The sequence below is a fragment of the Melanerpes formicivorus genome, unplaced genomic scaffold (genome assembly GCF_026170545.1).
Source record: "Melanerpes formicivorus ecotype bairdi unplaced genomic scaffold, bMelFor1.0.p_v2 SCAF_54, whole genome shotgun sequence".
Classification (NCBI taxonomy): Eukaryota; Metazoa; Chordata; class Aves; order Piciformes; family Picidae; genus Melanerpes; species Melanerpes formicivorus.
In genome coordinates, this window is record NW_027142406.1 from 1,241,782 (window position 1) to 1,256,215 (window position 14,434).

The 14,434-nt window shown below is 47.9% G+C and overlaps 1 protein-coding gene across 2 annotated transcripts in view; it reads left to right on the forward strand.

The window, feature by feature from the left end:
* Window positions 1-14,434, forward strand: part of ANO2 (anoctamin 2) — a 130,437-nt gene that overhangs the window by 94,431 nt on the left and 21,572 nt on the right. For both annotated transcript variants that reach the window (XM_068160897.1, XM_068160898.1), the window contains 3 exons: window positions 853-910; window positions 2,700-2,800; window positions 5,946-6,094. In XM_068160897.1, coding sequence (XP_068016998.1) covers window positions 853-910; window positions 2,700-2,800; window positions 5,946-6,094 — 308 coding nt within the window. The remainder of the gene's footprint in view (window positions 1-852; window positions 911-2,699; window positions 2,801-5,945; window positions 6,095-14,434) is intronic.

Here is a 14,434-nt window from a genome sequence, read left to right on the forward strand (position 1 = left end):
AGCAGGTTGCTCACAGCCACATCCAGCCTGGCCTTAAAAATCTCCAGGGATGAGGCTTCCACCACCTCCCTGGGCAACCTGTGCCAGAGTCTCACCACCCTCATGGGAAAGAACTTCTTCCTAACATCTAATCTGAATCTACCCATTTCTAATGTTGCTCCATTCCCCCTAGTCCTATCACTACCTGACATCCTAAAGAGTCCCTTCCCAGCTTTCCTGTAGCCCCCTTCAGATACTGGAAGACCACAATAAGGTTTTCTCGGAGCCTTCCCTTTTCCAGACTGAACAGCCCCAACTCCCTCAGTCTGTCCTCAAAGGACCAGAGCTCCAGCCCTCTGATCATCCTCGTGGCCCTTCTCTGGACACATTCCAGCACCTCCAGATCCTTCTTGTACTAGGGGCTTCAGAACTGGACACAGTACTCCAGGTGGGGTCTCACCAGAGTAGTGTAGATGGGGAGAATCATCTCCCTTGACCTGCTGGCTCTGCTTCTCTTGATGCAGCCCAGGATGGGATTGGCTTTCTGAGCTGCAAGTGCTCACTGCTGGCTCATGTTGAGCTTCTCCTCCCCCAGCACCCCTAAGTCCTTTTCTTCAGGGCTGCTCTCAAGGCAGTCCCTGCCCAGTCTGTATCAGTGCTTTGGACTGCCCTGACCCAGATGTGTTAAAGACATTGATAGAGGCCTAACACTTTGAAATGAGTCAGAGCTGTATAGGACTCAGGTATCTTAAAATTCATGTTTAAATAGCTGGTCCTGAAATATTGCAGCTAATATGAATGATCATGTATGTTGTTAGAACTCACTTTCCCTCCCTGTTTTTATACTCTTTCATCTATTTTTATTGCTTTCAGGTTTGTTGGCCGCCCTGGTCATTATGTATATGTGTTTGATGGCTATCGAATGGAAGAGGTAAGCACACTTGAAATTCAAACTGAAAGCCCCTTAACAAACAAAAGAGAAGTTACAGGGTATTCCAGTGGAGTTTAGACAATAAGACAGTTTAAAACAAGAGGCAATAAGGGAAAAGCAGAAGACAAGTTAAAGCAAGGTACTAAGTATTCAGCATGGACAGGCAAAATCCAGTTTTTCCCTGTGAGGCAGCTGTGGGTCCTCTCTCTTCAGCTCTGAGTACTTCAGAGTCTTAGGTGAAGCTTCACCAATTCTGTGCTTTACAACTAGGCAGAAACAGAATCACAAAAAAACATCTGCTTGAAAGAGACCTCCAAGATCATCCAGTCCAAGCTCCAACCCAGTTTAGGGTCAACACTAACCCATGTACACAAAGCGCTTGGACGCCTCCAGGGATGGTGACTCCACCACTGCCCTGGGCAGAGCATTCCAACGTTTGAGAACCCTCTCAGTGAGAAATATTTCCTAATATCCAGCCTGAACTTCCCCTGGCACAACTTGGAACCATTTCCTCTGGTCTTGTCACTTGACACCAAGGAGAAGAGGCTGTCCCCTTCTCGCTCCAACCTCCCTTCAGGTAGCTGTAGAGAGCTATGAGGTTTCCCCTCAGCCTTCTCTCCTCCAGTCTGAACAACCCCAACTCCCTCCGCTCCTCCTCACAGGCCATGTGCTCCAGGCATCCTTCTCTGGACACACTCCAGCACCTCAATGTCCTTCCTGTAGTGAGGGACCCAGAACTGAACACAGCACTTGAGGTGTGGTCTCAGCAGAGCTGAGCACAGGGAGATGATCACCTCCCTATTCCTGCTGGCCACAGAGTTTCTAACCCAAGCCAGGATGCCACTGGCTTTCTTGGCCACCTGGGCACACTGTTGACTCATATGTAATCGACTATCAACCAATACCCCCAGGTCCCTCTCAGAGCTGCAGCTTTGCAACCACACATCCCCAAGTCTGTAGCTTACCATGAGGTTGTTCAACAGATTCAACTATTTGACCAAGGCTCTTGGTAAACTTACAGCACAGCAGGAACTTGGATGTGGCTTCATGTTCTGTAGATCTCCAGAAGCCTAGCAAATTGAACAGCCTATAAAGCTCTAGCCATTTTTTTGTGCTATGTATAAACTATGGTGTTTTTCTTCCTGCTTCCTTTTAACTGCTGGGGGCTTTCCTCTGAAAAACCAATAGATGCCACTCCAGGTTTTGCAATTAAATCTTGCACAGAAGTCTTCGAAAGATTGAAGACTTTCTGCCCTCTTGGGAGACATCAGGTTGCAAGTGGATTGGCGATACTGCATTATCTTTATTACATTGATTATGTAGTAAACATCTGAAAGGGAACCAGGGTAGCCCCAGGGCACAGTTAATTTTAGCCCTCTGCATGTTTTTCCACACTGCAGTTTTGTGTGTGGGGATGAAATGCCTTGTTAAAGATGGAACTGCAATGATCAGGATATCAGGATCTCAGGTAGTGATAGGACTAGGGGGAATGGAATGAAGCTGGAGGTGGGGAGATTCAGGCTGGAGGTGAGGAGGAAGTTCTTCACCATGAGAGGCTCTGGCCAGCCTGATCTAGTGTGGGGTGTCCCTGCCCATGGTAGGGCGGTTGGGACTAGATGATCCTTGTGGTTCCTTCCAACCCTGACTGATACTATGATACTATGATCAACGAGCTCTGTGCTCCAGCACAAATTGTTGGCAGGGGGCAGCAGGCATGGAGGGATATTGGCTGCTCTTCCAGGTGGCACTTCTGACTGAACTCACACCTTGTGGCTCTGTTTAATTACAGTGTGCTCCTGGAGGCTGCTTGATGGAACTCTGTATTCAGTTGAGCATCATCATGCTTGGAAAGCAACTGATTCAAAACAATCTGTTCGAGATTGGAATCCCGTACGTACCTCAGCCTCGCTCCACCGCCGGGCAGCAGTGCTGTGACACTGTAAATTGAAAGCCTTGATCCTCATTCAGCTGAGTGAGGCTTTTGCCACTGACTTCTGTGCCTTCTAATTGGATGTCATGATAAATCCCATCTTTGGTGGTGATGGGACGAGCTGACTGTATTTTATGTGGAATAATTGGCTCTCTCTGCTCGGTAAATGGCTCAAAGAAAGTGATTGAAGAGATTAAATAATTGATCTAAATTAATTTTGGAAACCTGGGAAAACAGGCAAGGTGTGATGGATCTCTTGGGAAGGCTTAGAGGAGCTTTCATGCTAGCAGCACTGAATACAAATTAGTGTAAAGTGGAGGAAGGATGGCATGGAGGAAAGCAATAGCTCATAAAAGATGTTAAAATGTATTACTTGATCTATGACTCTTTTATGGGTTTACAGATGAAATCCACACATCTGTAAGCTGCCTGTATGGCATTCTGTCACTGTGTATCACAGTATCACAGTGTAGCCAAGCTTGGAAGAGACCTCGAGGATCATCAAGTCCAACCTGTCACCACAGACCCATGACTAGACCATGGCACCAACTGTCACATCCAAACCCCTCTTGAATGCCTCCAGGAATGGTGACTCCACCACCTCCCTGAGCAGCACATTCCAATGACAAATGACTCTCTCAGTGATGAACTTTCTCCTCACATTGAGCCTAAACTTCCCCTGGCACAGCCTGAGACTGTGTCCTCTTGTTCTGGTGCTGGGTGCCTGGGAGAAGAGACCAACTCCCTCCTGGCTACAGCCTCCCTTCAGGGAGTTGTAGAGAGCAATGAGGTCACCCCCGAGCCTCCTCGTCTCCAGGCTAAACAATCCCAGCTCCCTCAGCCTCTCCTCACAGGGCTGTGCTCAAGGTCTCTCCTAGCTTTGTTGCCCTTCTCTGGATACCTTCAAGTCTCTCAATGTCCTTCTTAAACTGAGGGGCTCAGAACTGGACACAGTACTCAAAGTGTGGCCTAACCAATGCAGAGTGCAGGGGCACAATGACTTCCCTGCTCCTCCTGGCCACACTATTCCTAATGCAGGCCAGGATGCCATTGGCCTTCTTGGCCACCTGGGCACACTGCTGGCTCATATGCAGGCAGCAGTCGATCAGCACCCCCAGGTCCCTCTCTGTTTGGCAGCTCTCAGCCACTCTGACCCCAGCCTGTAGCTCTGCCTGGGGTTGCCGTGGCCAAAGTGCAGCACTCGGCACTTGGTGTGATGCAGTTTGCACTGTATGGTTGGGTAAAGAGGAGCCCAATGAGGTTTAGCAAGGAAAAATGCAGAGTCCTGCATCTGGGGAGGAATAATAAACTGCTCCACTACAGGATGGGAGGTGATCTGCTGAAGAGCACCCCTGTGAAGAAGGACCTGTGAGTCCTGATGGGCAACAACTTCTCCATGAGACAGCAATGTGCCCCTGTGGCCAAGAAGGCCAATGGGATCCTGGGACGCATTAAGAAGAGTGTGTTCAGCAGATCCAGGGAAGTTGTCCTCCCCATCTAATCTCCCCTGGTGAGACCACACCTGGAATATTGCATCCAGTCTGGGCTCCCCAGTTCAAGAGGGACAGGGATCTACTGGAGAGAGTCCAACAGAGGGCTACAAGGGTGATTAAGGGACTGGAGCACTGCCCTACGAGGAGGCGTTGAGAGACCTGGGGCTGTTTAGTCTGGAGAGAAGACTAAGAGGGGATCTAATCAATGTCCATCAATATCTGAGGGCTGGGTGTCAGGAAGGAAGGGACAGCCTCTGCTCACTTGTGCTCTGGGGTTGCCCACAGCCACATCCAGCCTGGCCTTCAAAACCTCCAGGGATGAGGCTTCCACCACCTCCCTGGGCAACCTGTGCCAGTCTCTCACCACCCTCATGGGTAAGAACTTCTTCCTAATATCCAAGCTGAATCTACCCATTTCTAGTTTTGCTCCATTCCCCCTAGCCCTATTCCTACCTGACACCCTAAAAATTCCCTCCCCAGCTTTCTTGTAGTCCCCTTCAGATACTGGAAGGCCACAAGAAGGTCTTCTCAGAGCCTTCTCTTCTCCACACTGAACAGCTCCAACTCCCTCAGTCTGTTCTCATAGGAAAGGAGCTCCAGCCCTCTGATCATCCTCGTGGCCCTTCTCTGTGCATGTTCCAGCACATCCAGATCTTTCTTGTAACAGGGGCTCCAGAGCTGGACACAGTACTGCAGATGTGGTCTCACCAGAGTGGAGTAGAGGGGAAGAATCACCTCCCTTCCCCTGCTGGCTCTGCTTCTCTTGATGCAGCCCAGGATGGGATTGGCTTTCTGGGCTGCAAGTGCTCACTGCTGGCTCATGTTGAGCTTCTCATCCCCCAGCACCCCCAAGTCCTTTTCTTCAGGGCTGCTCTCAAGCCAGTCCCTGCCCAGCCTGTATCAATGCTTGAAAAGATCTTTCTGACCATTGAGCCAACTCTAACTGTGCAAAGCTATAACCGAGCTGCACCTGGAACAAAAGCTGGAGTTGATCCACTGCTTTTTGCAGCTTTGTGATCTTGGGACTTAAAGGTAGCCAGGTGGGAGTTGGTCTCTTCTCCCAGGCAACCACCAACAGAACAAGAAGACACAGTCTCAAGCTGTGCCAGGGTAGGTTTAGGTTGGATGTTAGGAAGAAATTCTTTCCAGAAAGAGATTGGCCATTGGGATGTGCTGCCCAGGGAGGTGGTGGGAGTGGATGGGGTGCTTGGTGCCATGGTTTAGTTGATCAGATGCTGTTGGGTGGTAATAGGTTGGACTTGATGATCTCGAAGGTCTTTTCCAACCTGGTCTATTCTATTATTTCTATTCTATTCTATTCTATTCTATTCTATTCTATTCTATTCTATTCTATTCTATTCGATTCGATTCGATTCGATTCGATTCGATTCTATTCTATTCTATTCTATGTTCAGTTCAACTCCATTTTAACAGCATTTTGCTGTTGTAGCTACTTTCTTGACGCAGGAACACAAGGACTGCTGCTCCCAGCAGCATCAGAAGTTCAGAGGATGATGGAAACAAAACCTGGGAGGCACCAAAATAATGTGGTACACATTTTGTGTTGCTCCCCTGGCAGGGGAAAGGTTCAGTCTGAGCTTTTGTTCCTTAGAAAGCTAAAGAAGCTCTTCAGGAAGCTGAAGGATGAAAGAACTGAGCCAAAAGAAGTGGACACCAACCAATCAAAGGACCCTCAGCAATGGGATCTCGACTATATCTTGGAACCTTTCACTGGGCTGACTCCAGAATACATGGAAATGAGTAAGTGTGCTGGATTGCCTTTCCCTTTCTGCAGTAACCATAGCTTAACAGGGGGCCAGGAATGGTATGTCACAGGGCAGCATGTCATAAATTGGCATGATAAAGTAGGAGAAAACCTCAAATACATGCAGTTTGCAGAAAGTACATGCAAAACAGCAGGACCAGGAGACTGTGGCACTACCAGCAAAGCAACTATGATGAGTCCTAGTATCTGTTTTAGTCTGGAGAGGAGAAGACTGAGAGGGATCTAATCAATGTCTATAAATATCTGAGGCCTGGGTGTCAGGAAGGAAGGGACAGCCTCTGCTCAATTGTGACCCATGATAGGACAAGGGGCAATGGATGGAAACCACAGCACAGGAAGTTCCACCTCAACATGAGGAACAACTTTACTGTAAGAGTGACAGAGCCCTGCAACAGGCTCCTCAGAGAGGTTGTGGAGTCTCCTTCTCTGAAGACTTTCAAGCCCTGTCTGGATGTGCTCCTGTGTGACCTGTGCTAGATCCTATGGTCCTGCTCTGGCAGGGGGGTTGGACTCGAACATCTCCAGAGGTCTCTTCCAACCCTTAACATCCCTGTGATCCTCTGATCCTCTTAATATTCATACCATGAGAGTCCAGAGTTCCCAGCTGAGAAAACTGCAGAGAAACCAATTACCCACAGAATCACAGAACAGCTAAAGTTGGAAAGGACTTAAGGAGATCTAATCAAACCCTCTGCTCAAAGCAAGCTCAGATAGAGTAGGTTGCTCAGGGACTTGCCCAGCTGTCCAGTTAGGCTTTGAATATTTCCAGGGCTTCACCATTCTGTGAACTCTATTGTAATATTGGATCACCTTTAAATTGCATTTCCTTAGTTTCAGTTTGTGCCCATTGCCTCTTTTCCTTTCACTGGGTACCCTGAAGGAAAACTCTAGCTTTGCCTGCTTTAATCCATCCAAGAGGTATCGGAACACATAGGCAAGATCACTCTGAATGTTCTTTTCTTGTGGTACAACAATCCCAACTCTCTCAACTTCTCCTTATACATCAGTTCCTCCAATCTCTTAGTGACTCTCCACTGGATTCACTGTGGTATGTTCATGTATTTCTTCCACTGGGGAGCACAGAACTGGAAAGAGTACTCCAGGTTGATCACAGCAGTGCTGACTAGAGGGGAAGGATCCTCTCTCTTGACCTGCTGGCAATGCTTTTCCTAATGTCCCTCAGAAGGCTATAGAGCTTCTTTGTGCCTAGTTACAAACCAAAATAGAAGTGCACCCCTCAGCTCTGTACCTGTCTCATGAGCAGACCCTGGAGAGGCAGGGAAATAGTAAGGAGGAATGGCATAGGTAGGGGAGGAGAATGGAGAGAAACAATCTAGGCAAACCCAAAGTTTAGGGCATAAAAGTAACCAGGGGATAATCACAATTTGTCAATAAGAATGTGAACTAAACTCAGATATCCATTAAATACACGCTCTCTACCAATACCTGAAGGGAGGTTGTAGCCAGATGGGGGTTGGTCTCTTCTCCCAGGCAAGCAGCACCAGAACAAGAAGACACAGTCTCAAGCTGTGCCAGGGGAGGTTTAGGCTGGATGTTAGGAAGAAGTTCTTCATAGAAAGAGAGATTGGCCATTGGGATGTGCTGCCCAGGGAGGTGGTGGAGTCACCATCCCTGGCGGTGTTTAGGAAGAGACTGGATGGGGTGCTTGGTGCCATGGTTTAGTTGTTTAGGTAGTGTTGGATGATAGGTTGGACTTGATGATCTCAAAGGTCATTTCCAACCTGGTCCGCTCCACTCCATTCCATTCCATTCCATTCCATTCCATTCCATTCCATTCCATTCCATTCCATTCCATTCCATGCCATTCCATGCCATTCCATTCCATTCCATTCCAAATGTTGTGTGACAAACTCCTATTTTCACAAGCCACTACAAAATACCTACAAAAAGCAGATACCATGCATGGTTTGTCTGCACAGACCAAAATAACTATGTTGATTTCTAGATTGTATTTATAAGTACAGGTAGGGGGGGATTACATGATGGTGTATTTATGTAAATTGTTATCTGTAGATGAGGTACTTTATATTATGACAGATTTGGGATCTCTTTTATAGATCCAAACCTTGCCTTCTGCGATGCTATGAAGTTGACATAATGAAGGCCTCAACTGCCTTCATCTCCCTCAGAATTATTGGGCCAAACCCAAGCACTGATATAGGCTGGGCAGGGACTGGCTTGAGAGCAGCCCTGAAGAAAAAGACCTGGGGGTGCTGGTGGATGAGAAGCTCAACATGAGCCAGCAGTGAGCACTTGCAGCCCAGAAAGCCAATCCCATCCTGGGCTGCATCAAGAGAAGCAGAGCCAGCAGGTCGAGGGAGGTGATTCTCCCCCCTGTACTCTGCTCTGGTGAGACCACACCTGGAGTACTGTGTCCAGTTCTGGAGCCCCTATTACAGGAAGGCTCTGGATGTTCTGGAACATGCACAGAGAAGGTCCATGAGGATGATCAGAAGGCTGGAGCTCCTCTCCTATGAGGACAGGCTGAGAGAATATGGGTTATTCAATTCAGAGAAGAGAAGGCTTTGAGGAGACCTTATTGTGGCCTTCAGTATCTGAAGGGGGCTACAAGAAAGCTGGGGAGGGAATTTTTAGGGTGTCAGGGAGGGATAGGACCAGGGGGAATGGAGCAAAACTAGAAATGGTTAGATTCAGATTGGATGTTAGGAAGAAGTTCTTTGCCATGAGGGTGGTGAGACACTGGCACAGGTTGCCCAGGGAGGTGGTGGAAGCCTCATCCCTGGAGGTTTTTAAGGCCAGGCTGGATGTGGCTGTGAGCAACCTGCTCTAGTGTGAGGTGTCCCTGCCCATGGCAGGGGGGTTGGAACTGGCTGATCCTTGAGATCCCTTCCAACCCTAACAATTCTATGATTCTATAATTAGCTTCTCAAGTGAAGAAACTAGCTCACTGAGCCCTCATTTCACAGTGAGACTGTGCCCAGCCTGTGGGATTCAAGACAAATGTGTAGCAAGTGAAACCCAAGCTGCACCTCCCCAGCTCGTTTCTTGTCCTGGGCCCATATCCCTGCACTCAGCTGTCGGATTCACTGCAGAGTGACTCAGACCACCCACACCAACAGGAAGCTCCGAGGCTGTCAGCTGGGGTTGTGGTAAAGGGCATCAAGCTGAGATGCTGAGGCCCAAAGCACTTACACAGCTTATTTACCTACTTTTCTAAATCTGATTATGAAGGGAGGGGAGGGATGTGGGGAGCTGGGGAGGGAGGGAGGGAGGGAAGGGAAACTGCAGCATGTGTAGAGCTAGGTTTTGGGTATTTTTTTGTCCTGAATTGCTGAAAAAGGCTGAAGTCAGTCCTGAAGAGGTATGATACTAAGGAGAAATCTGCTGTTTCACAATTTGGCTCTTAATTTTCATGCTGATTTACTCAGGCAAGCTCCCACTGGTATCAGTGATTGTCTTCCGCTCAACCGGGAAAGAAGGAACTGAAGAGAAAACCCAAACCAAAACCCAAAAACCTGTGGCCTGGGTTTGCTGTAGGCTTTGAGTTCCCCTGTAGAGATGATGCTGGGGGTTTCATGCTGAAACAGCCACAGACAGATAATGTTTTGTGTGTGAATATGCACTGCAGTCAGGTTTGTCCTGCCAGGATGCTCCTATTTTAAGGAAGAGTGCCATCTTTAACACTGCACAGAAAGCTTCTGGCCAAGCTGGGACACCTGGGTCTGCCATTCTCTAGGCTGTACTTTAATCACAGACAGTCCTTGCCCGTTGTACCCATACAGAGGCTTTTTGCATTCAGTTTTGAAGCAGATTAGCCACGAGGAGCCAGCCTTTTCCTGGGCAAGAGTGTTTGGAGTGATCTCAGAGCGTGTTTTGCAGTGCAGTTTTCCAACCTGGTTAATGCTGTGTTCTGCAATATGCCAGAGGTAAAGGAGTTTATGCTGATACCTATCCCACTTCAGATTTGAAATAGCTAAAAGGGATTTCTTTTTGTTCTGATTTCTTATACTAGGAAGCCTGAAGCTTTGGAGAGATTTCACCCTGCCCCTTGCTGCCCCTTCCCCCTTGCTTAAGTTGAAGCCCCTCTACTGTTCACCTTTGTAAATACAAATGTAAATGTAGATTTAATAAGATTTAATAGATTCAATAAGGTCCCCTACAACATCCTTCTCTCTAAATTGGAGAGTTATGGATGTGTTAGGTGGACAGCTTGATGGATGAGGAATTGCTTGGCTGGACACATCCAGGGGCTAGTGGTCAATGGCTCAATATCCAGGTGGAGATCAATGACAAGTGGTGCCCCTCAGGGACCTGTACTGGGACCAGTGCTGTTTGATATCTTTATCAGTGACAGTGGGATTGAGTGCACCCTCAATGTGTTTGCAGGACACACCAAGCTGAGTGGTGTGGTCAGGCAACTAAAAGCAGGTAAATTTAGACTAGACATGAGGAACAATTATTCATTTGTTTTTTACAATAAGCATGACAAAAGACTGGAACAAGGCTGCCCAGAGAGGTGGTGGAGGCCTCATCCCTGGGGACATTCAATGTCAGCTTGGACAGGGCTCTGCACATCCTGATCTAGCTAGAGATGCTCACCGTGGGAGAGCTGGATTAGATGACCTTTCAATGTTCCTTCCAGCTCAAACTACTCTATGATTCTATGATTCAGTTTCAAGGCAAAAGTCATATATAAATCTAAGAGAAAAGAAAACATGAGAGGGTAGAACTCAAAGTCTGCACATCAGGCAGGCTTCCACTCACTCCAGTGGCTTTTGCAGAATCCAGTGGTATGAGATTGAACACATGCAGGTGCCGGGTTCTGCACATTGGCCACAACAACCCCAGGCAGTGCTACAGGCTGGGGTCAGAGTGGCTGAGAGCAGCCAGGCAGAGAGGGACCTGGGGGTACTGGTTGATAGTAGGCTGAACATGAGCCAGCAGTGTGCCCAGGGGGCCAAGAAGGCCAATGGCATCCTGGCCTGCATCAGGAACAGTGTGGCCAGCAGGAGCAGGACTAGGAATATCATTGCGCCCCTGTAGTCAGCACTGGTTAGGCCACACCTTGAGTCCTGTGTCCAGTTCTGGGCCCCTCAGTTTAGGAAAGAGGTTAAGCTGCTGGAAGGTGTCCAGAGAAGGGCAACAAAGCTGGGGAGGGGTCTGGAGCACAGCCCTGTGAGGAGAGGCTGAGGGAGCTGGGGTTGCTTAGCCTGGAGAAGAGGAGGCTCAGGGGAGACCTTCTTGCTCTCTCCAACTCCCTGAAGGGAGGTTGCAGCCAGGTGGGGGTTGGTCTCTTCTCCCAGGCAAGCAGCACCAGAACAAGAGGACACAGTCTCAAGCTGCACCAGGGGAGGTTTAGACTGGATGTTAGGTAGAAAATTGTTCCCAACAACAGAGATTGGCCATTGGAATGTGCTGCCCAGGGAGGTGGTGGAGTCACCATCACTGGAGGTGTTTAGGAGGAGACTTGATGGGGTGCTTGGTGCCATGGTTTAGTTGATTAGATGGTGTTGGGTGATAGGTTGGACTTGATGATCTCAAAGGTCTTTTCCAACCTGGTTAATTCTATTCTATTCTATTCTATTCTATTTTATTCTATTCTATTCTATTCTATTCTATTCTATTCTATTCTATTCTATTCTGTACTAGGGTTAGGCATAACCGATAGCAGTAGTGAGAGAGCAAGAGGCCAACACTTCAGCATGGCAAATAAACTCTAAACTTTCCTTTGGGGAAAGCTTTTGTAGGTCGTCAGTGAGCTGACCTCTGAGATTGATTTCTGTCAGCAGGCTGTGCTGAACCTCTCTTTTGGAGTTGCCTTGTCAGTCAATAGTGTGTCTGCACGCAGTTTTGATGTGCCCCAGGGAAATTTCTGATGGCTGTTTGTTTAGATACTGCTAACCAATACATACTTGTGTGTTTTAGCAGACACTCATCACGAGAGACTCCTTTAATGCCCCTGAGTGATCAGGAAATTGCGCTCCAGGAGCCTCAAGACATAAATTGCCATTGCTATTGTGTCAAATTTGTCACGAGTGCTTTCCTGTTTCTAAAACTGTGCAGTGGCTTTTGACCTAGACAAACATGCCAGACTGCACACATTCCCACAGCAGGCAGCAGTTTCCTCATCCAGCTGGTAGCAAGCTTGCAACGTCTGCAGTGATAAAAATTGATAAGAAATTAATGTCTAGAGTTACAATGAATAGAGCTAAGGAAACAAACAGGCTGGATGTTAGGAAGAAGTTCTTTATAGAGAGAGAGATTGGCCATTGGGATGGGCTGCCCAGGGAGGTGGTGGAGTCACCATCATTGGAGGTGTTTGGGAAGAGACTGGATGGGGTGCTTGGTGCCATGGTTTAGTTGATTAGATGGTGTTGGGTGATAGGTTGGACTTGATGACCTCAAAGGTCTCTTCCAAGCTGGTTAATTCTATTCTATCCTATCCTATCCTATCCTATCCTATCCTATCCTATCCTATCCTATCCTATCCTATCCTATCCTATCCTATCCCACCTGAGGGACAAGATACCATTTAGAAGGATCTGGACAAACTCAAGCAGTGTGACCCATGTGAACCATATGATGCTCAACAAGGGGAAGTGCAAGGTCCTGCACTTGGGTTGGGACAATCCCCTGTATCAGTACAGGCTTGGGGCTTGTGGGATTGTGAGCAGACCTGTGGAAAAGGGCTTGGGGGTGCTGGTGGATGAAAAGTTTGGCATAAACTAGCAATGTGCACTCTCAGCCCAGAAGGCAAGCCACCTCCTGGGCTGCATCCAAAGAAGCACAGCCAGCAGGTCAAGAGAGATGATTCTGCCAATGTGCTCTAGTGAGACCTCAGCTGGAATGCTATTGCCAACTCTACAGTTCTCAGCACAAGAAAGACATGGACCTGTTGGAATGGGTCTAGAGGAAGGCCATAAAAAGTATCCAAGGGCTGGAACAACTCTCCTACTAAGAAGAGAGATTAGTGGCTGGAGAGCAGCCAGACTGAAAGGGACCTAGGGGTACTGATTGACAGCTGGATCAACATGAGCCAACAGTGTGCCCAGGTGGTCAAGAAGGCCAATGGCATCCTGGCCTGCATCAGAAATATTCTATTCTAAACTGGCACCAGAACCAGAGAGTGATTATTTCATCCTTTACTTGCAGTAGCACATGATCCTATGACAGATATTATTGATCCATAAGGAAGGGAAAAAAGCAACAGGATCATCAAAAAGTTACCTTCCTTTTGTTTAGACTTTGATTTAAAAGCTAAATGATTCATGAGAATATGTGACATTTGTACCACTACTGTTTTCACACAATCACAGAATGTTAGGGGCTGGGAGGGACCTCGAGAGATCACCCAGTCCAACCGCCCTGCCAGAGCAGGATCACTTAGAGCCGGTCACACAGGAACACATCCAGGCAGGTTTTGAATATCTCCAGAGTGGGAGACTCCACAGCCCCCTGGGCAGCCTGTTCCAGTGCTCTGTCACCCTCACAGTGAAAGAATTTTTTATTCTGTGTCCAAGGAGCTTCCTCTGCCTCAGCTGCCACCCATTGCCCCTTGTCCTGTCATTGGGCCTCACCCAGCAGAGCCTGGCTCCAGCATCCTGGCACTCACTCTTTCCATCTTTATAAACATGAATCAGGACACCCCTTAGCCTCCTTCTCTCTCACCTAAAGAGCCCCAGCTTCTTCAGTCTCTCCTCATAAGGAGGATGTTCCACTCCCTTCATCACCTTTGTGGCTCTGCATTGGACTCTTTCAAGCAGTTCCCTGAGGTGCTTTTGAACTGAGAAGCCCAGAACTGGAGACAATATTCCAGATGCAGCCTCACTAGGGCAGCATAGAGGGGGAGGAGAACCTCTCTTGACTAACTAACCACAGGCCTCCTAATCCACCCCAGAATGCCATTGGCCTTCTTGGCCACAAGAGCACATTGCTGGCTCATGGCCAACCTTCCATCCACTAGGACCCCCTTGAGAAGAAACTCATGTCAGCACTGACTTTCAGATTCTTCTTTCATTTGGCCTCCCAGCCTAACCCCTCTGAGAGTCCAAGACTCATGTGGCAATTAATTGAAAGCAATTTCTTTTCTCAAAGAGAAACAATAATTATAATAATGGGGTTTGTCATCTAACCTCTGTCAAATGTCTGTGGCAAAGCTGCCTTTTGAATCTGAAGAAGAAAATAATCAGACCTGATGTCTTTAGCTACCAACTACTGGAAGGATTAATCTTAGAGGTCTGGAAGAATTTCCCCTAAAGCAGGAAAAGCCATCAAAAAAAGGCAATGTGTGAGGCAGCAAAAGAAAGGGGAGGGGGGAAATAGTAGGAATCATT